At 31.2% G+C, this 25,926-nt stretch overlaps 2 protein-coding genes across 6 annotated transcripts in view; both read right to left on the reverse strand.

Moving 5' to 3' along the window:
* The window catches only part of LOC134706288 (uncharacterized), a 37,402-nt gene extending 13,876 nt beyond the window's left edge, over nucleotides 1-23,526 (reverse strand). For 3 of the 5 annotated variants that reach the window (XR_010105607.1, XM_063565076.1, XM_063565072.1), the window contains exons 1-4: nucleotides 23,158-23,409; nucleotides 9,489-9,564; nucleotides 8,493-8,543; nucleotides 1,226-1,273 (exon numbers count right to left, since the gene is read on the reverse strand). Coding sequence is in view for 4 of the 5 variants with exons in the window: in XM_063565076.1 (XP_063421146.1) it covers nucleotides 1,226-1,273; nucleotides 8,493-8,543; nucleotides 9,489-9,555 (166 nt within the window). In the remaining variant the exon portion in view is untranslated. The other 2 variants (XM_063565074.1, XM_063565073.1) reach the window with 2 other exon arrangements.
* Nucleotides 15,924-18,167, reverse strand: LOC134708660 (uncharacterized). Its single transcript, XM_063569307.1, has one exon. The coding sequence runs from the start codon at nucleotides 18,165-18,167 to the stop codon at nucleotides 15,924-15,926; it is 2,244 nt and encodes a 747-aa protein (XP_063425377.1).
* Nucleotides 23,527-25,926: the final 2,400 nt, after the last annotated feature.

Consider the following 25,926-nt stretch of genomic DNA (forward strand, 5'->3'; position numbering starts at 1 on the left):
GCTCCTCTATATTTTATATTGTAACCTATTATATATGTTTGTTATGTTCACACATCGTTGTCAATGTAATAATATATTTTATGCGACTGCCATTCAAGTGGATGGTTTAGCTAGCTTTAAAAATAGGGTTTATCCACGATTTTCTGCGCAAGGAAATACATGTTAAAATTCAGGAATATAATGATTGTCATCTTTCGTTTTAGGTGTTATTTGCCATTTGATTAGGGACTTCTCCGTTTTGAATTTTTCAGTTCGGTAATTTTTTTATTTACTTTCTACCATTGAATAATACTGATATCGTTATCTTCAGAATCTACAATGATCGTCCTGGACAGAGTATGTCCTTGCCAAATTATCGACGTAAAATGAGACGCGTAAGAGAACAATTATCAAACTATTCATAAAGGAAACAATATAATATTCTTTTGCAAAGACATCAATTACAAAAAGCCCTAAGAAGGCTTTAAAAAATAGGAAGGTTAATCTAAAAGATCCATTGAATGACATTGTTATTTCGGCAAGAATCAATTTGCGCCAATTACAGTTTTGAAAAGGAATCAATTGAATCTTTTTTGTTTCTGATTTTATTCATTGGGCCAATAAAATGATTGCGCAACATTTACCTAAATATATTTTGTAACCTATATTATACTGCATGTAACATGTACTGCAATTAAACTATTGACTTATAATTTAACAGAACACATAGAATTAACAAAACTCATCAATAGATATTTTTTTCAGTACTTTTGGGCATTTAACGATATCTCTCACTACATAAAAATGTATATAGTTCATTAAGATAGAGGGAAACCTATCACATTATATCGACGAAGATCATAAATTTGATAGGAAACATTGGGAAATTAGATGGTGGTACTTCCTGAGGTCGTATTGTACTATGCTATATGCAGATGAATCTTTTACATCTGAGTAGGGAATTATACCATGCACATGACAATAATACTCAGAAACTAAAAAGAGAGATTTGAGAACAGCATGCAAATGTATTGTGATTGCTGTGCTTACAGGCGACGTTCTCCAAAAAATTGTAGACATATAAAAGTATGAATGAATAAGTTGACAAAATAAGCGCATTTCTATGATTGTTCTATTGGCGGAAATGAAACCTTTGTTCCAAAATGAAGTGGCGCAAAAGAGGCAGTGGTGCAAATATGTGGACCCATATTTTATTGCAAGCACTACCAGAAACAGCTGCACTTACCTAGTTCACATTTTTCTCCAAGTGGATTTGATTTGTTGGTAAAGTTTTCTATCAAGATATAAAATTACATATTAGTATATCCATACAAACACAAATTGTTTGGTAAAAAAATAGACCGTTAGTTGTTTCACATTTATCGTATCGGGGTCTTTTATACCGACTATACAATATTGGTTTTTCAGTGTTAAAGGTCGTACGACTGTCTAACAGGGTACCATTACATCCAAACAACAACAAAAACACAGATCTGATAGAACTTGCAGTTACTCATATCTAGTGCAATAACAACTTATATACATTTATGCATCTAAGACTAAAAAATCGAGCATTACCTTTTCAACATCCAATGAATTTAGTGTAAAGACGTCATTAACAGTCATATAAAAATATGACCTTGTGCAATGCAAAGAGGAGTCGACAGGTTGTAGATTCATTAAGGTGTATATGTTACAGTGAATTTGTATAATCAGGGATTATGTAGAATGGCTGATTTTTCAGGGAATATGTAGAATCACTAAAATCATTAGTAATTATATATAATCCCTGAAAATGACCAGTGATTTTACATAATCACTGAACATTTTTATAACTATTCTACATATTCCCTAATATTATTACAGGAATTATCAATAATTTAAGGATCCTTTGTTTGTTAAAAAATAAACAATATAGACAAATTATCATTTTTTTCTTTCATATTCCTTGCCAGATGAAATAATTCTGCTTTTAAACACAGAGAAAATCTTAAAGATATAACCAACTCAGGGTTTCAAGATAAAGTTGAAGACGTCAAAAATAATAATAATCAACATCCTTTTATAGCGATAACTTAACATGTACTGTTTGTTGCTTAAAAGCCAGAGTCAAATGGATATTCATGTTCTATTTGTAAATCCAGAGCTTGTTATTTGTGGTAAAGAAGATTATGGAACATTTGTTTTGTGTTTTCGTGGTTTTTTTTTTGTCAAATGACCAAGAAAATTTAAACTTAGAGAACTTATGCATCTAAATGTCATGATGATAAAATAGGCAGAACTAAAAGATGGTTTAAGAATGCTGAACACTTTATTTTTCTTTAAAAAAAATGATTCGATATGTAAGGAAAAGGTTTTTTTAAATGTTGAAATTGTAATAGAAACAGATGTGAAGCATATTATTTTAATATATATGTTACATACATTGTGCCTAACATTTAAAAAAGAATGGGGTTATCATTTTGATATATTGTGATTAACATTTTTTTTTTAAATGGGGTTATCATTTTGATATATTGTGCTTAACATTTTTTTTTAAATGGGGTTATCATTTTGATATATTGGGCTTAACATTTTTTTTTAAATGGGGTTATCATTTTGATATATTGTGCTTAACATTTAAAAAACAATGGGGTTATCATTTTGATATATTGTGCTTAACATTTTTTTTTAAATGGGGTTATCATTTTGATATATTGGGCTTAACATTTTTTTTTAAATGGGGTTATCATTTTGATATATTGTGCTTAACATTTAAAAAACAATGGGGTTATCATTTTGATATATTGTGTCTATCATTTTTTTTTAAAATGGGATAATCATTTTGATATATTGTCAGTGTCTAATATTTTTTTTTTTAAATGGGGTTATCATTTTGATATATTGTGCTTAACATTTTACAATTTATGTTTATAATGATGTTTTAATATGATTTTATAGAATAAATTATTTGACTTAATTCATTTTCTTTATGAATAATACTATTTCTTCATTTCAGTTATTATGTATAATCCCTAAAGTTTTTTCTAGTGATTATGCATTATCCCTGAAAAATTCAGGGATTCTACATAATCACTGATTATACAAATTCACTGTAACATATATACATATATATCAATAATATTTAGTGTGATTTAAATTGAAGTATAACCAAATCAATATTGATACCAATTAAAACAATATTCATAGATCTAATGACAGTGTTGAATTGATAAATGAAGGCAACAGTAGTATACCGCTGTTCAAAACTCATACATCCATGGACAAAAAACAAAATCGGGGTAACAAACCAAAACCGAGCGAAACGCATTAAATATAAGAGGAGAACAACGACACAACACCGAAACGCAACACACACAGAAACAGACCAATCTTTTAGAAGAAGTTAATTTAAAGGATCGATATAATTTACAGGATCGTTTCTAAATTTCCAGGCACTGTTGACAACATCTCCGTGAAAGTGAGGATGTGCTATTCCGCTTGAAATAGTTTTCTACGGGTATTATCGAACTTCATAACCAAATCTTTATATTTATGAAAGAATTTAGTAAGAGTTTTGAGTAATTTGTGGTTACTCAGTCCCTTAATAATTATCGTAGTACATAGATTGCGTGCGGTAAAATCTAACGTCACTACAGTCACTGGCATAGCAAACGAGTTGTGAAATCTAAACACCATAAGATTTTGCAAAAGAAACAACACCTTACATTAAAGCAAATTTAACCAGAAGGAACGAAAATTGTCCCTTTTGTCGTAGATTTTGTGTGGAGGTGCTCGTGTAAAACTAAAATATTTAAATCTAGGAAAAGACATTTATTAGCATTTAAATTTGGTTTATCTAAAATAAGTTCGTTTTGGTTCGTGCTGAATTTATCAATAAAATGCAATTTAGACGGGTCTTTACTAAGTTTGGTCATAAACTATGATTCATTACAGGACAAAAACAAGTCTGTTAGTAAAGGGGCGCAATTAGGGCCCATATGAATACCTACAATCTGTGGATAAGCTTATTTGCCGAAACCCACATAAATATTATCAAGGAGAAAATGGACAGCTTCAATCATCTCATCACACCTCCAATAAGTGAATCTAGCAAAGTTACCTTTCTCATTAGAGAAGAAGGCTTTAAATGAGTTGTAGCAAAAGTATTGGCATTAAGATTTACCAAACAACCATTTAATTAAATATGAAAACTTTTGTTTAATAAAATTGTGTGAAGGTATATTGTGAAGAGTTGAAAAGTCAAAATTATAAGAATAAAAAGGACAATCAAGAGCACGTAATTTATCTTAAACATCTAAATATAAAAAAAGAAGATGTGGTATGATTGCCAATGAGACAACTATTCACAAAAGAACAAAATGACACAAACATTAACCACTATAGGTCACCGTAAGGCCTTCAACAATGAGCAAAGCCCATACCGCAAGGTCAGCTATAAAAAGCCCCATTAGACAATGTAAAACAATTCAAACGAGAAAACTGACGGCCTTAATTATGTAAAAAAATAAACGAAAAACAAATATGTAACACATAAACAAACGACAACCACTGAATTACAGGCTCCTGACTTGGGACAGGCAAATACATAAATAATGTGGCGGAGTTAAACATGTTAGCGGGATCCCAACCCTCCCCTAACCTGGGAAAGAATTTTTCCACTCAAAAAAGTTAATTCCACTAACTTCATATATTTCATGTTTTTGTTCACACACATCTTTGTTATTATAATGGAATTTAGTGCGACTGACATACAAGAGAGAGGTTTAGATAGCTTTACAACATGTTTTTATGTACCATTTTCTACATAAGAAGATACTTGTTCCAAGTCAGGAATATGACATTTGATATTCATTCGTGTGATGTGTTTGAACTATTGATTTTGCCATTTGATTACAAAATTTTTGTGTGAATGTTCCTCGGAGTTCTGTATTTTTGTTGCTATACTTTTTGATAGGCATACCACTTGATGGGTGCATATCCTAAGTCTGGAGCCTGAAATAAAGTGTTTTATGTTTGTCGCTGTGTTTCAATTGTTTTCCTTTTATTGTCTATGAAATAATCTGTTAGTTTTCTCGTTTAAATTTATGAACGTTTGTCGTTTTGGGGCATTTGATATCTTGCTTTATGTATGACTTTTGTTCTTTGTGAAAGACCATAAGACGTATATTCCAATAGATGTTTACGTCATTTGAACCCTGCTTGAGAGTTGTTTTATCATACCGTATCATCTTATTTGTATGTCAAATCTTTATAAATAAATGTATTGAAATACTAAACGATGACCTTATCATATTTAGTAATAAAGTTTAAGTAATGGCCATAATACGCAAAAAAATGCTTCAACATTTTTGCACGTACACAATACGTCATATGTATTAGTAAAATAACTACTATGTCATGTAGTCTCTTGATGAAAGTTGTCTCAATGACAATCAAACCACATCTTCTTATTTTTTTTAAACACATGTCTATCAATGTAATTAATAAATAATCTGGTTATCTTTCATGTGGATTAATAAAACTCTCAATTTTAAGTTTTATCTATACCTACCGTCAATTTATCTAGCTTTTACACCATTTAATTAAACATTATTTTTTTATACCCTCAGTTGAGTGACTTAATAATCAAAACAGTTCATAATGTCGAATAATAGTAATTCGTGAATCAAGGAAAATCTGCTAGATTATTTATTTACTTTCTTCAAAAACTTCTTAGCTAAATAATCCATCTACTTTTAAACAATTACGTGCTACCAGCTGTCATAGAATTACATGTTTTGACAATTAACCACAACTTTCATACAAAAAGCAGTGATAATCGATTTCATGGCAACAAAATGTAAGTAAATAGAATATGCTAGCTTCTATGTGTAAATGTAGTTGACTTATTTTGTAAGAATTTCTGAGACTGGTTATATTAAGTCAAGAAAAAGCATCATCATTCGTGCAGATTCCTGAAACAATTAAACTGTATTCTAATTAAAGGCCTTTTTTTTTACTAAATTCACTATCTTTCAGTGACCAAATGACGAAAACGTAGAGATACTATAGATCACCGAACGTCCTTCAACAACGAGCAAACCAATACCACAAAGACGTAAGCTATGAACGTTAGCTAAGACGTTAGCTAGTCCCGAAAAAACAACTGTGATTCCATTTAAACGAGAAACAAAACGGCACAATTATGTACATAAAAACAAACTAAAAAAAATATGTATAATACTAGTATACAGCAACACACGACAAAACTGAATTACAGGCTCCTGCTTTGTTTCATAACGGTATATATAACAAAAAAATCAAACAAAACAGTTAAGGATGTTCGCTACTCTGTAAAACAATAACAAGCTTTTATAAAGACTGTTATGAATTGATAGTATATAAATAAAGAAACTAAAAAAGTAGAAAAAATGGAGGGTTTGCGTGATTGTTATCGAGATATAAGCCATTGGAATTTCGGCGGGAAATAATTTTCTCTAGATTTTTGATATATTTAACATTGGCACGTTATCTGTTTCAAAAACAATGAAAAAAATAATAAATTATGAAAAGAAAAGTAGGGGTAAGTGGGCATTTTTTTTAATGACATTACATGGATAAAACCAGATTATTCCTAAAATCTGGCAAAAAATTCAAAAAATGGAAGAGCAAACATCCTTAAGACACTTAGAGCATATCTTAGAGTACTCGTAGTTATGTAAAGCTAGTCTAAGGATAATAACAACTAATAACCAAATGCTTTATACGACCGCAGAGGTCGAACCCTTAGCAGTTGGTGCATGTATGGACACAACATTCAAGCTTGATACAACTCTGAATTTATATTGTGACTAAATAGTTGACACAACATAGGTTTCTGACTCTAAATGAATGTGGTCTTATGAACTTATGAACAATAATTTACCTATTATGGTCCAATATCCAAAATCTAAAACATGGCCATGGATTGATTCAGCCTATCAAAGAATCCTAATAATTCAATTGTTGATGCAATCAAACAAAGTTTAGTTTTGGAACCTTTTGACCTAAAATATCAAATTGGTCAACATTGAGATAAAACAGGTCCAAAATAAAACTTTGTTTGATTTCATCAAAAATAGAATTTTTAGGTTCTTCGATATGCCGAATCTAACTGTGTATTCGGGTTTTTTGTTTGATTTCAACAAAAATTGAATATATGGGGTTCTTTAATATGCTGAATCTAACCATGTATTTAGATTTTCGATTTTTAGGCCCTGTTATCAAATTGGTCTACATTGAGGTAAAACAGGTCCAAAATAAAATTTTTGTTTGATATCCTCAAAAATCAAATTTCTGAGGTTCTTCGATGAATAATGGTGGTTCTTCGATATGCAGAATCTAACTGTGCTTTTAGATTTTAAGTTTTGGTCCTGTTTTCAAATTGGTAACACTAAGGCAGAACGGGTTCAAAAATAAATTTTGTTTGATTTTAACAAAAAATTAATTCTTTGGGTTCTCCTGAATCTAAACAAGTATTTAGATTTTTTTTTATTATGGGCCTAATTTTCAAGTTGGCCTAAATTGGGGTCGAAAATTTAACTTTGTTAGATTTCAACAAAAATTGAATGTATGGGGTTCTTTGATATGCTAATTCTAACCATCTTTTTCTATTTTCTGTTATCAAATTGGTTCGCCTTGCAGGGCCTAAAATTCAAAAATCTAATTACATAGTTAGATGCAGCATATTAAAGAACCCCATATATTCAATTTTTGTAGAAATCAAACAAAAAATCTAAATACAGTTAGATTCGGCATATCGAAGAAACTTTTGGATCTTATGTGGACAAAATTTTAAATGGGACCATATTCCAAAAACTTAATACACGGTTAGATTCAGCATATTTAAGAACCCCAAGAATTCAAGAATAAAACCCCATTGAAATTAGTAAAAAAATAAGCCAAATAAAAATGTTATACAAAGTAAAAGAAAAGCATTGTTTTTTGCCCACTTATTGGCCCTTTATTCCTAAACTGTTTGGGCCATAACCCCTAAAATCAGTCCCAACCTTCCTTTTATTAAATGGAACCTAATGGTACAATTTCAGAAAGATGCATACCAGTTATTGTCTGAAAACTAGAAAAATACTTATTTTGACCCGTTTTGGGCACCTTGTTTCTAAACTGTTGGTACCATAACCCCCAAAATTTCATAGAGATCCATTCACTTAAATTAAAGTTATTGTCCAGAAACTAAATGTCTTCGTACGACGGACGTGATACCAATATTCGAACGCAAAATTTGTTAGCGGTCGTATAAAAATTCCTATATGTTGTGTCTTGTGAACTGTAATATTATTTGTATGTTTGTCAATTTTTTAGCTAGGGAGATGTCAGTTTATTTTCGATCTATGAGTTTGAATGTCTCTCTGGTACTTTCCCTCTTCTGTACCTAAGATTTCAGTTCACATCTGTTGTGCATAAAAGTCATGCATTTGTATATTTAAATGGAAATGTAAGCATAAATGATTGATATTGTTTATACAACATACCTGGCTCTTCTATGTGAAGACAGTTTACTGACGGTTTAGACACGTAATGCACTGAAAATTATATAACTCACATGACATTAATGAATATTTATGATGCGATGGTTACTAGTTATCATAGGTATCAGGATTATACTTTAGTACGCAAAACGCGCGTTTCGTCTACATAAGACTCATCAGTGACGCTCATATCAAAATATTTTTTAAAAGTCAAACACGTACAAAGTAAAGGAGCATTGATGATTAAAAAATTCATAAAGTTGTTCCAAGTACGGCTAAGGTTATCTATGCCTGGGATAAGACAATCCTTAGTTTTTGGAATAATTCAAAGTTTTGTAAACAGAATGCATTTGGAAAACATATCAGTAGTCGATATACATGGGAATGTCTCACAATTAAACCAAACATCTTATATCTTTAAGACGATGAAAATCGGCAAGTTGACATAATGAAAGAAACAACTGACGTTTAAACATTATAAAATTGTTGCTTAAGGATTCATTAATGATATTTCTAATCAAATATTAACTATTTCCATATATCACTATTCTGGAGCATTTATCCATTGTATACAGGGAGAAAAACACATCTTAAAAGTAAAAACTAAACATTTAATTTTTTTTTGTAAGTATTCAAAAGACTTTCCCCAACAATTGCAAAACTGTGACTTTAATTGTTATGATAACAAACGTTAATGAAAGATTATAGAAAATACATTTAAACAAATATTTGTTTATCTGTATAAATTGAAATCTTAAAAAATTAAATTCGTCTGAATTCATGGTTATATAAACTTGAAAAGCTAATTACAAAGTTATTGAAACATAAAAGTCTTTTGAACATTGAATCTTATAAGTCAGTATGACAAAGACTGGTCCGGTTGAAACATCTATAGATTCAGAAGAAAAATATATACTATTATCTATGGTATCCGAGGTTTTCAAGGCCATAAAGGAAAATTTAGTCATTATTTTTTAATATAAATATTGGTCTTCATACCTTCATTTTCTGTTGACTTCGGGAAGTGCACATATATTAACACTAGAAGTAAAAAAGGAACCGCCATGATAGCAACCTGTATGTAAAAAAAATTGTTTAATACAAAAATTACATACAACAAAAAATATTTGAACTTAAAAGAAAAAAAGAATATAAAAATAGTTGATACTAGATATATATTGTCTCTTGTTTATTTAAATACATATTTTTTTATGATTACAGTTCTCAATTTATTAATATTTGAACCAAATTGAAGCTTTTCATGACACTATATATGAAATATGAGATAAAATGTGTTATTGCACACACCTTCTACTTGTTATGAATCATAAAAACGATATTTCACTTGACCCACATAGTTCATCTTTTAACTGTGAATAAATCTTGTTCTCCATACTTGTCAATATTGAAACATTCAAAAATATCCTGTATCAAGTCAGGAATATTTCAGTTGATATCAATAGACCATTTTTGTGTATGCTGGCGTTTGTTAAGAGTTTCTGCTGTTCCATTGTTTTCCTATTATATTTGATGTTCCCCTCGGTTTTGGTTTGTGACCAGAATTTGCTTCCGTTTAATTGATGTATGACTAATGAACAGTGGTATACTACTGATATTGTATGCGTGATAATGGTAAGTGATTTCGATATTCAAGAATCCTATGCAAATTTACAAAGTTCCAATAAAAACACGCAAAAAGTCTATTTTATATAAAAAAAAAATATACCAACGGCGGGTTAAGAGTCCGCCATCTTGGGCTGTGTGTAAAATTATCCAAAGCCGTTTAACCACAGTGATAGTTAATAATAATAAAGTTAAAAAAAATATCGACATTTTATAGCATGAAACGATATGACGTTCTGCTAGTTTTGAGATTTTGTCGATTTTTTTTCGCCTAGAAAGCCTCTTTAAAAATGATGAATACTGTTATTCGAAATTGGTAACTATATTAATATTTCATATCATTTAAACAAAAATCAAATTGAAAACATAAATGATAAAATGGAAATATCTCATACTGTATTTCTTTGAACTAATCATGTTAATTTTAAAATTAAATATGATTTAACCATAGACTCTAAAATTAGATATGATGTGGAGATATGATGTTTATTTTAAAATCATAATCAAATATAAATAATATTTTTTCAATAAATCTGTCACTCCAATTATATTTGCGTGATTGCACTGATAATTACCTGATATGTGTTATCTTATCACTTAGTGTATAGATCTAATTCAAACTTTATATATATATAGTCGATAGTTCCAAATATTCTGTTTTTCTTTTGTAAAATACTGCTATAAATCCTCAACTTATCTTATCTTAATTTTAACCTTTTAACTTATAAATAGTATAGATCATTATCTAACAAATTTTCAAATCTGGAACACGAAACAAGATCAAGTAAAATAAAATTAAAACAGACACAACAAAACAATTGTATACATATATCACTCAGAAAATTAGTTTTTACAGAATAACAAACACACCATAAAATTCTTCAAACAATTTACCAAAGAAAAGAAAGATTAATAATGAAAATCATGCTTGCAAATTTTCCTTTGAACAGAACTATGGTTTAACCTTTTAACAAAGCACCTTAACACTACTAAATTATAAATATTAGAAATGTAAGAAAGTATATCTCTTAAATACCTATAAAACTTATCTGTACTTTTCAAAGTGTCTAATAAAGAACAGAAATTTCAACCACCATTTATACAGGCCTAGTAGTAAATTTTAAACTTTATATTTACAGTTCTCCAGATCTTATCAGGAAACAGATTTTTTTTAAAAATAAATCTGTCACTCTGATTTTTATTCTGAGATAAGACTTTAGCCATATGCTTTACCTTAGTCATAATATGATAACAAGAGGGAAAAATATTTAAAAATACCAATTTTGGATATTAAAGTGAAGATATATTTTTGGACATTTGCATTTGCTTTCATTGTAAGTAATCACTTAGAATGAAATAATGCAGTCAGTTACAATTCAGAAATAAAAAGAGATAAATGCATTATATTATTGTTCATTTAAAGGTCAACGAGCCAAACATTAATGTAAACTTAAACAAAAACTGTAGCAATACCCACTTACTGTAAATTGACCAAAACTGTTTTTTAAAATACTGATTTTAACATTTTAACATTTCAAATTTACAACAGTAGTTTGCTTACAATAACTTAACCAATTTAAAAATAAACTTGGCATGATTTCATCTATGTGTATTAAAAGACAGTGTATACAACTATATGCTATCAATTAATTTGCATCTGAATTTTGGCTGCTGAATTGTTACGTCAAAATAGAACTATCAAATTTGGGCTTCCTAAAGCTAAATATTTACTAAAAGTAAAAGTTATATTAATAAACGTGTTGTTTTCATTTTTTTTGTCATACTGCATGTATCAGACTTACCAACAATTGGCTAAAAAAAAAAGTTATTATATATTAACTTGTACAAAAAAGGGTTTTAAACGAAGCGAGGCCTTATGTGAAATCTAATATTTTCCCCTTACAACAATATTCAGAATGTTTAAGTTATACAAAACCCTTCTTCAAATTATAAATTTATCATGGATACCATAACACATAAGAATGAAATTATCTTAAGGGGGTACCCAACACTTTATCCCAAAAAATCCTGTCGTTTAATTTTTCTTAATTTTTGTACATTGATAAACTAGCCCAACCTAAACATCTTGTAAAAACTTTAGAAGATTTAAACCATAGGTTTCTCTAATTTTTGTGCTATTTTCACATTTCCTGACCGGTGTGAGAAAAATATTTCTCCTCACTAGTGAAAAATCTGTTCTCGGCAAATGATTAGTCGAAATTTGATTATGACGTCAAAAGGTTTTGTTTTCTCTTCAATTTTCCTATTGTGACGTCATGAAAAAAGGCGACCTTGCCTGATGACGTCGCATATAAAGAGCACAATTTTCTGAAAATCTTTGAAAAGAACGATAAAAAGCATTAGAGAAACAGATTCCGACACTATAACTCGTGTATTACGATATTTCTCCACTCTCGACAGTTAAATTTTATTATTTAAAGCGCTCGGCAAGCCTCGAGCTTTAAATAATAAAATTTAACTGTCTCGAGTGGAGAAATATCGTAATACACTTGTTGCAGTGTAAGAATCTATATTTAAAAGATTTGGCAACTCAAATATGGCATCTTTTACATACTGGTATCGGCCAAAATTGGAAGTTTTTGAAATAAGGGTATAGGGTTAAATATGTAAAAAATAAATAATCCTAAATTGACAATAGCATAGCTAATAATGATAGCTGAGGTGAATATTAGGTCACTGATACTCTTTTCTTGTAAGTTTTTTTATTCCGGATTTGAAATTTTGCCAAACTTTAATAAGGGGGTATCAGAATCAGGCCCTAAGAGTCAATGCTATGCTTCTAGTAATTGAAGAAGAATTTTTTTTGGAAAAAAATGTGTTGTTGAATTTTTTAATAAAACTAAGCATTTGGAGAGCTATACTAGTCGGTTGTTCTTGCAAAATACCTGGAAAATTATTTCAAAATTTTATCTTAATAAATTTGGGAAAGATTTTCTTTTATTCAGAATGAATTTAACAAATGTAAATTTGCTTAATAAAATAAAGTATAAATCCTTGCCTGAATTCTATAACAATTAGTTAAAACTTGGATAGAAGTTAAAGGAGGTCAAATTATCACTCCTACAAACTTTCTTGCAGTTAGAAAACAAATTATATGGGGAAAAAATCGTATCAAAGACAATGTTTTTCAAAATTGGATTAGCAGTAATATTTTGTACATCAATAATATAATAGACGAAAACAGACCCATCTCATCAAAAACTGTATTAAAATATTTATATAATAAATAAGATTGGATTAGAGAATTTTCTTTAGTTAAAAATGCTATACCAAAGCACTGGCAAAATATTTTAAAACAAGAAAGCTCTTATAAAACTGTTGTCAATATAAAGAAATTAGTGAAATTAAATATCCTACTAAAACATGAAATTTCACCAGACTCGAGCAACAAAGAAATATACGCATCCCTACAAAGTCAATTTACAAATGATAGACTAACAGGAATTTTAATATGGGAAAGAATTCTGCATTAAAAAATGTCTACAAAATTTAAATCCACATTCAACTTTATTTTTAACTACCTTGAATACAACAAATTTAAAATGTTTCAATGGAAAATAATGCATTATAAATTGTAATGAATTACTTTATAAATGGAAAATAGTACCGAGTAGTTGTGCTTCCATTGTAAACAACATGATGATTATGAACACTTCTTTTTTTGCTGTTCATATAATGTTCAGTAATGGCACACAGTTGACCAGCTTTTAGCACTATTAAAAGTTGAAAAAGCATATATTCAGTCTTGAAAGTTTAGTAACTGGGTATAAAATTGAAGATGAAGATTATTTTGATATGAACTAGTTATTAACTGTAATTTACTTTTCAATTAATAAAGCATATTACATGTCTGACAAGAAAGACAAGGTCATTGATATTTTTGAAAAATACCAAAATTAAATCAGGGACATAATTAACATAAATAAAATTAGAGAAAAAAAGATACGAAAATCATACTTAAAACCTTGGAATATTTCGAATTTCTATAATTGCGAAGCAAATTCGGAATATTTCGAATTTCTATAATTGCGAAGCAAATTCAAAGTGGTGACCTAGTTTGTTCATGACTGCACATGACATGCATGTGTCTGGTCAGGTGATATGCATCAAATGAAATTCGCTATTCTACGTTTTTGTCATGTTTATATATAATTTATCATATCTATTATAGCTACACTGAATTAATATTGTTATTAGTTATTAAACAATACAATGCCTGGATACTGCATTCATGTATCGTTAATTATACCACGTGTACTTTCGATATTTTTTTCTTGATCTTTGGTTTGATCGCAAAAAATACCATTTACTGAAGAAAAAAAATATGTTGTTCATATAATGTGTGAAAAAACAACGGTCTAACCTAATCATTCCTTTTCATAATTTCACGGGAGTAAACTGAAAAAAAATTAGAAATTCTACTGTCGGCCGAAAAGTCATGCTGTCAGTATCAAGGATCATCATCAATTTCACGGTTCAGTGAAGCTTCAATAAACAAATCGTATACAGTTTAGATTAAGAAACATACCGTTTTCCGGTATGAAACTATACTCTGTAGAACCGCTATTATGTTTGTAGTAAATACAACTAACTTTATAGATATACTTATTGAAAAAATTTTCCCCTAAATATTTAAATTAAGAAAATTTAAATATAAAATTTAAAAGCACTATAAAGTTTATATTTGAATACCTAGATAACAACAAATTCAAAATGTTTACATCAAAATTACTCCACTTCATCCTTCTATGCAATGAACTATTAGTTCCGCTGAAAAGTATTAAAAAGCAACTTAGTCAATTTCTGCAAAGAATTTGATAACTTTAAACATTTTTGACTGTCCCTTAAGTATATTTCGTCCCTCTTTTATCATGTTTTGACCTCTTCTACACGTTTGTGTCCGAGAAAATACAATATTTTGTCTTTTGTAACATAAAGGTGTATAGGAAAGTATGCATGTACTGTTGCGGAGACGATTTGAAATGTGCAGTGGAATAAATTGTTTCATATAAAGTTCGACGATTTGGGATTTGGGAGTTCGACGATAACGTTATACCAATAGCATTATTATATCCATATCATATAACTAACGAATGTTTGCTAATAACTACGTTTTAATCCAATATTTACAATATATACAATCATTTTCGTAATACAATTTCACAACATTGTTTTCGATGTTAACTTATCGCATGATAAAGACGATCTGTTTACGTCTCACCAGTAGACATAAAATTTCACACTAACTTAACCTGATTCCCAGAGATGATCAAAACAAAGTAATTAAATTAAATAGCCACAGCTGCACGTGCAGACGATTTGTACTTGAACTCTAAATGACTAGACTGACCTACTGAAGGTGTCATACAATTTAGGAATACCGTTAAGATTAACCATTAACTTTCTACACAGTAATAAATTCTTTGGAAAATACTGTTATCTTTAACTAATCTTAGCAGACGAAAATGTAGCTTTATTTCAACATAATTATATAGAAAATTAACGCTAAAAATAAACTTGCAAAAATTAAAAGTGCAATTAATAAAAACCGATTTCTACTCTATTAAATATCCTAACTAAAAAAACAATCATACTAATAAAAACTAAACAAAACTATTGTCTTCAATCCATTCTCCCCCTCTTGATTGCTCTAAGCCAATCAAACAAAACAAATAATTAAACGATATAAAACTGTCTTTGATCTAAGTTCAAAATTGTCAAAATTTAAAACTATTTCAAAATATTTAACTGTCTAAATTGAAATGAAAATATATGTCCACATTACTTCAATTATTTATCACTGTCATTTTCGGAGGTTTCGATGTCTAACGGACACAATTTTGTAATTGGTCTCATTAATACAGTTTGTCCAAGTGAAACTTTTGCAACGCGAACATGCCCATCTTTACCAGGGAGAACTTCGATTATTCTGCCAAGCGGCCAATGTCCTCTCTGAACGTTCGGATTCATCACCAGTACAATATCATCGGTTTTTATGTCCCTTTTCGTTTTAGTCCACTTGTCGCGTTTGTTAAGTCCTGGCAACCATTCACTAATCCAACGTTTCCAAAAATGTCTAATTAATTCCTGAATTCTTCTCCATCGTTTTCTCGGGTTAAAATCAGTAATATCAACGGTTTCTGGAGCGAAATGTCCACCTAATTGTCCGTGCAAGAAGTGATTCGGTGTTAAAGGTGTATCATCTTTCGGATCAGCAGACTGGTACGTAAGCGGTCTCGAATTTATCAGTGCTTCAGCTCCGGTAAATGCTGTTAAAAGCTCCTCATCATTAATATCTGCATTTCCTAATATTGCATAAATAGCCCTTTTTGCCGATTTTATCATTGTCTCGTGAATACCACCAAAATGCGGAGCTAACGGTGCGTTGAAATGCCACTTAATTCCTTGGTTATTAATTGAATTATGTATTTTATCCTTGTCTAAAAGCGCAACTAGTTCTTTCAGTTCTCTATTTGCTCCAACAAAATTAGTTCCATTGTCTGAAATTATCTCTTTCGGAAGACCTCGCCTGTTCACCATCCGATAAAATGCGTTAAGAAATGAGTCCGTATCTAATCCAAATGCTACTTCCAAATGCACTGCGCGTGACGCTAAACATGTAAATAGACATAAGTATCTTTTCTGACGGCGCTTTCCTCTGCCCTGAACTGTTATGAACGGTCCACCAAAATCAACTGCTGTACGAGCGAAAGCATGTAAAGGTGTTTTGAAACGAATTTCCGGTAATGGAGCCATCACTTGCTCGGCAACTTTAGCTTTCTTCTTACGACACGTATAACACTCATGTTCATATTCTCTTATTTCTTCTCTCCCTGAAATAATCCAAAATCGTGACGATAATGCTGAAAATGTTTGATTTGTCCCACTCACATGTTTTCCAAGTTCGTGATAGCGTTTCACAATAAGCTTCGTGACCCAATTCTTTCGTGGTAATATAATCGGATATCTTGCATCGAATGATAGAAAATCGGCGAACTCTAAACGTCCATCGCATCTTAGTAATCCATTCTCATCAATTCGCGGTTGTAATCCTAATAATTTGCTTGTTTTCGGTAAATCTTTACTTTTCATAAGAGCGTTGTATTCGTCTGAAAATGCCTCTCTTTGTGCATTTTTTATTATTTCCGATTCGGCATCTGCATACTCGACTGTAGATAAACTTCCTTGACGACGTTGTTTTTGCTTTAGTCTGCAAATGTCAATAAATCTGTGCACATACGCTTGTACACGAACTAGTCTTACAAAACTCGAATAACGTACGGGATCTAGACGCCAATCTGAATCACTAGTATGAATACTTTTCAGTGTAGTACAATTAGTTAAGTTATCGCTTGTTTTCTTTTGACATCTAAGTTCGGTATCACGTATGTTTTCTATCTGAATATTAGTGTCCGGCCATTGCGGTTCTTCATCTTGTAGGAATTCCGGTCCATTCCACCAAATTACGTCCGACTGTAACTGTTTTACGGTTCTTCCTCTCGATACTAAATCTGCCGGATTAACTTTTGTTGGCACATGTCGCCATTGATTAGGATGCGATGACGTATGAATTTCTCCAATTCTATTCGCTACAAATGGCTTATATTCTCTACTTCTGCCTCTAATCCAATGCAAAACGTTCATACTGTCTGACCAGAATGTCATATTATCCTCTAGCACTTCTAATGCGTTTTTAACCGAAAGTGCTAATCTTAATCCTAAAACTGCGGCCATTAACTCAAGTCTTGGAATGCTGACTGATGTTAAAGGAGCAACTCTCGATTTCGCTGCTATTAATCTAGTAGATATCATTCCACTCATATGCTCGTTTCTAGCATATATTACTGAGCCATAAGCCTCCTGAGAAGCGTCACTAAATGTGTGTAAACTCGTCGAAACAATGTCTTCGTTTAACTGCAAACATCTCGGTATTTCAATACAACATAGTTCATCAAGTTCTCGGAACCACTCTCTAGATTTTTCAACCAGTTCTTCGTCTAACTGGTCGTCCCAGTCAAGTCCTGCTGTCCACATCTCTTGTAGTAACAGTTTTCCTCTTATTGTGTACGGCGCAATAAATCCCAACGGATCGAATAACGTAGCAACTTTGCTTAGAATGTTTCGTTTAGTAAATTTAAAGTTCTCTGCTGGTGGGTTAGCTTTAAACGTGAATATGTCATTGTCTGCCTGCCATATAACTCCTAGAGTTTTCACTGACGGTAAATATCCCTCATCGAGATCGACTTGTGACGCGCGCTCTTCTTCTGGAATGCATTGTTAAACTGCCTTTGAATTCGATAGCCATTTCCGTGCATACATCCCTGCCTTTGCCCATAACTGAGATAGCTGATTATAAAGTTCGATGCCTTGTTCATCGTTGATTACGGAGTCCATACTGTCGTCCATGTATGTAGATTTTAGAACTGTTTCGGCGGCTCGTGGATATGAATCTTTTGTCATTTCGGCATGTTTTCTAGAAACAAACTGAGCTTGAAATGGAGACGAATTTACTCCAAAAACAACACTATTGAATTCATATTCCTCTGGTACTTGTTCAGTGTTCATTGCGCGCCATAAAAATCTGTGATACGGCCTGTCGTCTGGGGCAATTTTAATTCTCAAATACATTTCAGCGATGTCACAAACAAGTGCAACGGGGTACTTTCTGAAGCGTAATAGTACATCGAATAAATCTTGCTGTAACTTCGGACCTTGATGAATAGTGTCATTTAGCGAAATCCCCTGAAATTTTGCGGACGCATCAAATACAATCCTAGTTTTAGTTGTTTCCTTGTCCGGTCTAATCACTGGAAAATGTGGCTCTCCAGGCTTACCACGTATATCTCTATAAGAATAATGTAGATCCGGATAGTCCAGTCCGATCAACAAATCAACGGTAGGTCTCTTTCCTAGATTCGGAAATTTAATCCCTGCAAGATGGTCCCATTTCCGAGCGTGTTGTTTCCAGTCAACTGGCTGTAAACTTCCGGTTACACGGTTTGTAGTGAATGCGACTACTTTGGCGTCTGTCTGACCATTGTGACTTTGAAGTCTTACCTCGACTGGCATAGTTTCAAATGTTTCAACATTGTCATTTAACACATTAACTGTCACTTTCTGAATTTGTCCTTGAAGTCCCAATTCGGCGGCAACATCAGCGTTGATATATGTTTTCGTACTTGCGTCATCCAGTAATGCATTAACACTAACGGTACGGTTTCCATTTTTCAATATTACAGGTACTGTTCTAAGCGTAACGAAGTTTGATTTTCTGTCTCGGCCAATCATTGTTCGATCCCGACTCTCCCTCTCAGTGACAGCGTCTGTATTTTCCTTCTTTTCAGCAGCATAGTTCTGTTTTGTTTTCGATTCGGTTCTCACTGGAACTTTTGGCTCACTGAACGATTGTTTATCTCTATGTAAAAGTCTGTTGTGCACTTCTTTGCATCCATCCAAGTTACATGCTCTACTTCTCGGACACTGTCTGCCTACGTGATCATGTCCTAAGCAACGATAACACAACTGTAAACGTTTCGCGGTATCCCATCTCTTGTTAACGGTTAATTTCCGAAATTCATCACACTTCCAGACTCCATGATTACCGTTACAACACTTGCACATCCTATTTCCGGAATAGCTTTCATTTTGCGATTCTCCAAAAAATGTTCTAAATCCATCCCTACGATTTCCTTTATAATTCCGCTGTGAATTGCTACTAGTGTTTGCACTTAATCCATGTATTGTTTCTGATGCTATAGTTTGAAACTCTGCTTCCTGTAAAATCCACTCACGTAGACATTCGACTGACTCTGTTTTTCCGCTTTCGAATATCCAACGATGATACCTCGACAACATAGATTCTGTCATCTTTCGCTGCAATTTGTTGTACACAGAACCATTCTTTAGCTCCTCGAAACGACCTGCTTCTTTCAAGTTCACAACTGCTATATCCAGTAAATCTGCAAAATGTTCTATGTCTTTAGCGATACCTTCTCTCATAGGTTTAAAGTTTTCAAGTTCTTCTATATACAGGGTTATCTGTCTTCGTTGTCCTCCATACTTCCTTTCTAAGCGCTCCTTTGCGGCATCATACGCAACTGCTGAATGTCCTAAATTCGATAACTTGTAACGCTTCACCTTCCACATATTGTCTTAGTTGTAATAATTTATATTCCTTTGTCGCCGGTGCTTGATCGATACATGCTAGAAATGCAGCTTTCCAGCTCTGGTAGTTTCTTTTATTTCCATTAAATATAGGTATTGAAACTCTTTTTAATTGTTTCCACATGTCGCTTCCTAATTCAGACTTCAACTGCTTGTTTTTATTTTCTTCTTTCGTAGTTTGTTCGAATTCTGGTTTAACTTCCCTTTCTTCAGTAACATGTTTACTTTCCACTTTATTTACGGAATTCACATTATCTCGTTTTGAGATTCTAGATACACTGGATCCAACGCTTGACGCAACTTTGCTCTCGATCAAATAGTCACGACACTCATTTTCTGCTTCTGTGAATTCTTCTTCGATTTTTTCCATTTCTTTTGTTGTGTTCATCACATTTTGAATGTCATTTCTATGCTTGTATTTATCGTATAAATTCCCCATAATATCCATCGCTTTTTCTTCTGCATTTATAAGTTTCTCTTGAATTACTTTTATTTCTTCACGATCCGGAAAATCTTCTTCAAGAATTTGCAATAATGAATGTCTAGTTTTTGTAAATGCCGATTTCGCTTTTTCCTTCTTCAGATCTTCTAATTGTAAACTTTCGTCCGGTTTAGCAATTACAGTTTCGTCCATTTTGTCTCCCTCGCTTGCCGCTGCTTCGATTTCCAAATCCCAATTACTCATTTTCTCACAATACGATTACGATTAAAGTTCCTTGAACCACGCTCTGCTACCAAAATGTTGCGGAGACGATTTGAAATGTGCAGTGGAATAAATTGTGTCATATAAAGTTCGACGTTTTGGGATTTGGGAGTTCGACGATAACGTTATACCAATAGCATTATTATATCCATATCATATAACTAACGAATGTTTGCTAATAACTACGTTTTAATCCAATATTTACAATATATACAATCATTTTCGTAATACAATTTCACAACATTGTTTTCGATGTTAACTTATCGCATGATAAAGACGATCTGTTTACGTCTCACCAGTAGACATAAAATTTCACACTAACTTAACCTGATTCCCAGAGATGATCAAAACAAAGTAATTAAATTAAATAGCCACAGCTGCACGTGCAGACGATTTGTACTTGAACTCTAAATGACTAGACTGACCTACTGAAGGTGTCATAAAATTTAGGAATACCGTTAAGATTAACCATTAACTTTCTACACAGTAATAAATTCTTTGGAAAATACTGTTATCTTTAACTAATCTTAGCAGACGAAAATGTAGCTTTATTTCAACATAATTATATAGAAAATTAACGCTAAAAATAAACTTGCAAAAATTAAAAGTGCAATTAATAAAAACCGATTTCTACTCTATTAAATATCCTAACTAAAAAAACAATCATACTAATAAAAACTAAACAAAACTATTGTCTTCAATCCATGTACTTATTTGTTGCAGATGCAATATTTATATATTTATATATATTTATGTTCTCACAATCACTGAATGATAAAGAAGATATATGGACAAATGTAATCAATAGGTAATATATGTATAATGTATATACCCCAATGTCATAAAAATCACGTGTTATTATCGGACACTACTCTACTGTCGAATATATGTATACTTTATCGGCTTCATGTCTTGACTTACATCTAGGAATGACAATGAGGGTCGGTTGAAAACAAATTTTTACGACAAAAGAGATGATTTCAGCTTTCCAATTGTGAAATTTTCATTTCTATGTAGCAACATTCCAGCAGCATCTGCATACGGGGTACATATCTCCCAATTGATACGATATTCCCGTACTTGCATTTCCTATCATGATTTTCTTGATAGAGGGTTGCTTCTCACAAGGAAGCTATTAAACCAAGAGTTCCAAATGGTGAAATTGAAATCATCCCTTCGTAAATTTTACGGACGCCATCGCGAGTTGGATGACCGTTATGGAATAACCGTTTCACAAATGATATCGGATATGTTCCTTACGTCGTAACTATAATCCCCTTTCTTTTCATGAACGTGACCTACCGAATTAGACTATTTACCGGATTTGTTATCACATAAGCAACACGACGGGTTCCACATGTGAAGCAGGATCTGTTTTCCCTTTCCGGAGCACCTGATATCATCCTTAGTTTTTGGTGGGGTTCGTGTTGTTATTCTTTAGTTTTCCTTGTTATTTCATATGTTCTATTGATTGTCTGTTTGTCTTTTTCATTTTTAGCCATGGCGTTGTCAGTTTGTTTAAGATTCATGAGTTTGACTGTCCCTTTGTTATCTTTCGTCTCTCTTTTATCATGTTTTGACCTCTTGTACACGTTTGTGTCCGAGAAAATACAATATTTTGTCTTTTGTCTTTGTTTATAACAGTTTTGTTTTTCTCCATATATAAGACATATTTTATTTCAAACAAACAGAAACAAAGATAGAAATCTTCCAAATTTTCAAAAAGGAAATATACGACATAATAAAATTAAATGCGATAAGAAATATTATAACAGGAAAAAATGATATTGAAGACATCAACATATTGTAACCTGTAAGTAATATCTCTAGATAATGCGCATTTCTGGGCCAAACAAAAAAAGTATGTACGTTTATTGTCAACAACAAAAAAGTAGATAGGTAGGGATTTACTTTTATCTTTAATAAAACAAAAATACATTGCGTCTATGGGAGCAAGATTGTGACTTTAACAGTGCTTTAATCAAAAATGGTGAAAAAAAATTAGGTAGGGCGAGGCACAGTAAACTCACATACGTTTGTGCTTGACCTTGACAAATCAAGACATGCTACGTCCCTTGTATAAATAATAACACGAGGTGCCAAAGAAAAGCGTCGCAAATAACCTATTGATTTGAATTTAATATAATTTTAACTTACCTATATATGTATTTCCATTAACATGGTTAAGTATGTAAGTTTGAAAAAAAATAATCCTTCAAATTATAAAAAAATAAGCAAATTCCAATTACACACGTGTCCTGTGAGAAAGCCAAAAACACATGAGTATAACAAAACGGTACGGTGTAGATCCGTTACATTTTGTCCTATTTGTTAGCTGAGAAAAATAAACAATGAATAAATCATTCTTTACATCAATGTTTATTTATGTATATTATGTAATAAGTTTAATTGAATAATACTAACAGCTGAGAAAATTATTCAACAGCATTTAGTGCAATAGAGATGATTTGATTATTTCAAAACCAACTATTGGTACGGTAGCAAATTGGGAAACCTAAAAAAGAGTGACGTATTTTAAAAAAAAAGATACAAAATTTATCATCACCCCATTTATAAACCATAATAATTTATATCATTATATAACAACACTTGAAACATATGGTTAATGCAAATAAAAATCATTAAATAAAAAGTGCATAAACAATACCTTACGTTTCAAACTAATACAAAATTGATGAAATTAACCAAAACAATATATCCTTCAACATGTCGGTTAACAGTTAGTGATTCACACTCATATATTGTATCAGGTTGATATTTTCATTTTCTTGATTTTATCATAAGATTCTAGAACTAATACTTAAGATGTCACCAATTTGAAAGTCGTAAATGCATCAGCTATTTGTCAAACCAATTAATTATTTATTGCAATGGGGTATTTCATTTTAAAGCGAGAGAGTTACAAAATGTAATTTAAAACAAATGTATATATAAATAATAGCAAAAAGCTGAAAAAATACTCAATCATAATATCCATTCAGAAATTAGAAATGAAGAAATATACATGTATAGTCAATATTATTTGCCCATCATTAATAAGAAAAACCTGGATCATCAAAGTCTTGCATATTGCATGCAATGAAACAGACCTAAGAATAAGAGTAATCTTTCTAAGGTATTGTGTACCCCCTTTAGTAGAAAAATTTTAAAGACAATTTTGATAAAAAAAATTAAAAGCACTATTAAGTTTATATTTGAGTCTAAGTCTCGTATAGATTTTTTTTTCTGCAGCAAATCTTTAAATAGTAAAATATTTAACACTCGTATATCTCATTTCCCATTTAGTGATCACGAAATAGTTACATCAAAAATTAAGTTAGATGATATAGAAAGAGGGCCGGGTATGTGGATTATGAACTTAAATACAATTAAATCTGAGCAGTTTTCAAATGCTTTTAAAATCTTTTGGGAAGGATGGAAAAATAGTAAAGACAAATATAATGATATACAAGAATGGTGGGATATTACCAAAAGTAAAATAAAATTTCTAACAATTAATGTAAGTAAAACACTAAATCGAGTATATAATAACAATCACATTAAAAAACTTGAAAAACAACTCGAAGCATTAAAATTAGTAGAGGAAAAAACACGTACCACCAATTCTAGAATAACCGAAATTGAAAGCGAAATTAAGGATATTTATACAAATTTGACAGAATCTGCGAAAATTAGGGCAAAAATTAAATCGTCAGAAGAAAGTGAAAAATCAACGAAATATTTTTTTAGTTTAGAAATGAAAAATGGTCAAAACAAGTTATGGAATCGTATAAAAACAAAAACGGGTGAGTATAAATATGATATTGATTCGATATTAAAAGAACAAGTAAATTTCTATTCCACACTTTTTACGGCTGAAGAGTGGGACAAAAATAGCGGTGAAAAGCTTTGCCAATTTATTGAAAATAAGGTAAGTTCGGACGATAAGGAGATGCTTGATAGTAATATAAATATGGAATAATTAGAAAAAGTGCTCAAAGATCTCAAGACTAACAAATCACCAGGTGAGGATGGCATTATATCTGAATTTTACATACTGTATTGGGATATAATAAAAAATGATTTTTTCACACTCCTTCAAGAAATATTTGATAAAAATGTCTTAAGTAAATCACAACATAAAGGGGTTCTTACGTTATTACATAAGGGTGGTAAAAGGGAAAATATTAAAAATTGGAGACCTCTTACATTACTTAACACCGATTATAAAATCATAGCAAAACTTCTTGCAATGAGACTGAAAAAAGTCTTACCGAAAATAATACATTCAGATCAAAAATAATAATTCTTCCATAATAATGAAAGATATAAAAGGGCAAATTGTGTAAACTGTAAAGATGTGACCAATTTATTAGAAAATAGAAAAGCAAGGTGTGATTATTACACAATTAAGTTGCTTCCTAACATTAATATGATGTCAGACCTGTCTATTACAGATCGTCATATGGTATTCATGTAATATAAATTATGTACAATGCTGACAGAAGCAGTAAACTTAGTTTTCATGCACATTGAATACTTAACTGAACAGTTCGTCAGTTAGTCTTTGATGAAAATGTTAGACTGGTCTAATTACAATTAACGGATAGAATCAACTGTACGGCGGTTATACCTTGTGGTATTGAACCATTTACCATGTAACTGTTTTTAATATTTCTTTGTATTTTTACAATTGCGAATTGGATTATGTATAACACCGACTTACATGAAATTCAAACATAATTAAAGTGACTCCATTATTGCTTTACTGTATAAGATGTATACACAATGGCATGATCAATATCAGTTATCCAGTCATCTCAGCGTCAATTGTTTGAGCAAAATGAAAACGTTTCAACTCACCCACTTGTGAAATAGAGATCGTTTTTGTTTGCTAAATCTTAATTACAATCTTTAGACAACATT

The sequence above is a fragment of the Mytilus trossulus genome, chromosome 2, assembly GCF_036588685.1.
Source record: "Mytilus trossulus isolate FHL-02 chromosome 2, PNRI_Mtr1.1.1.hap1, whole genome shotgun sequence".
NCBI lineage: Eukaryota > Metazoa > Mollusca > Bivalvia > Mytilida > Mytilidae > Mytilus > Mytilus trossulus.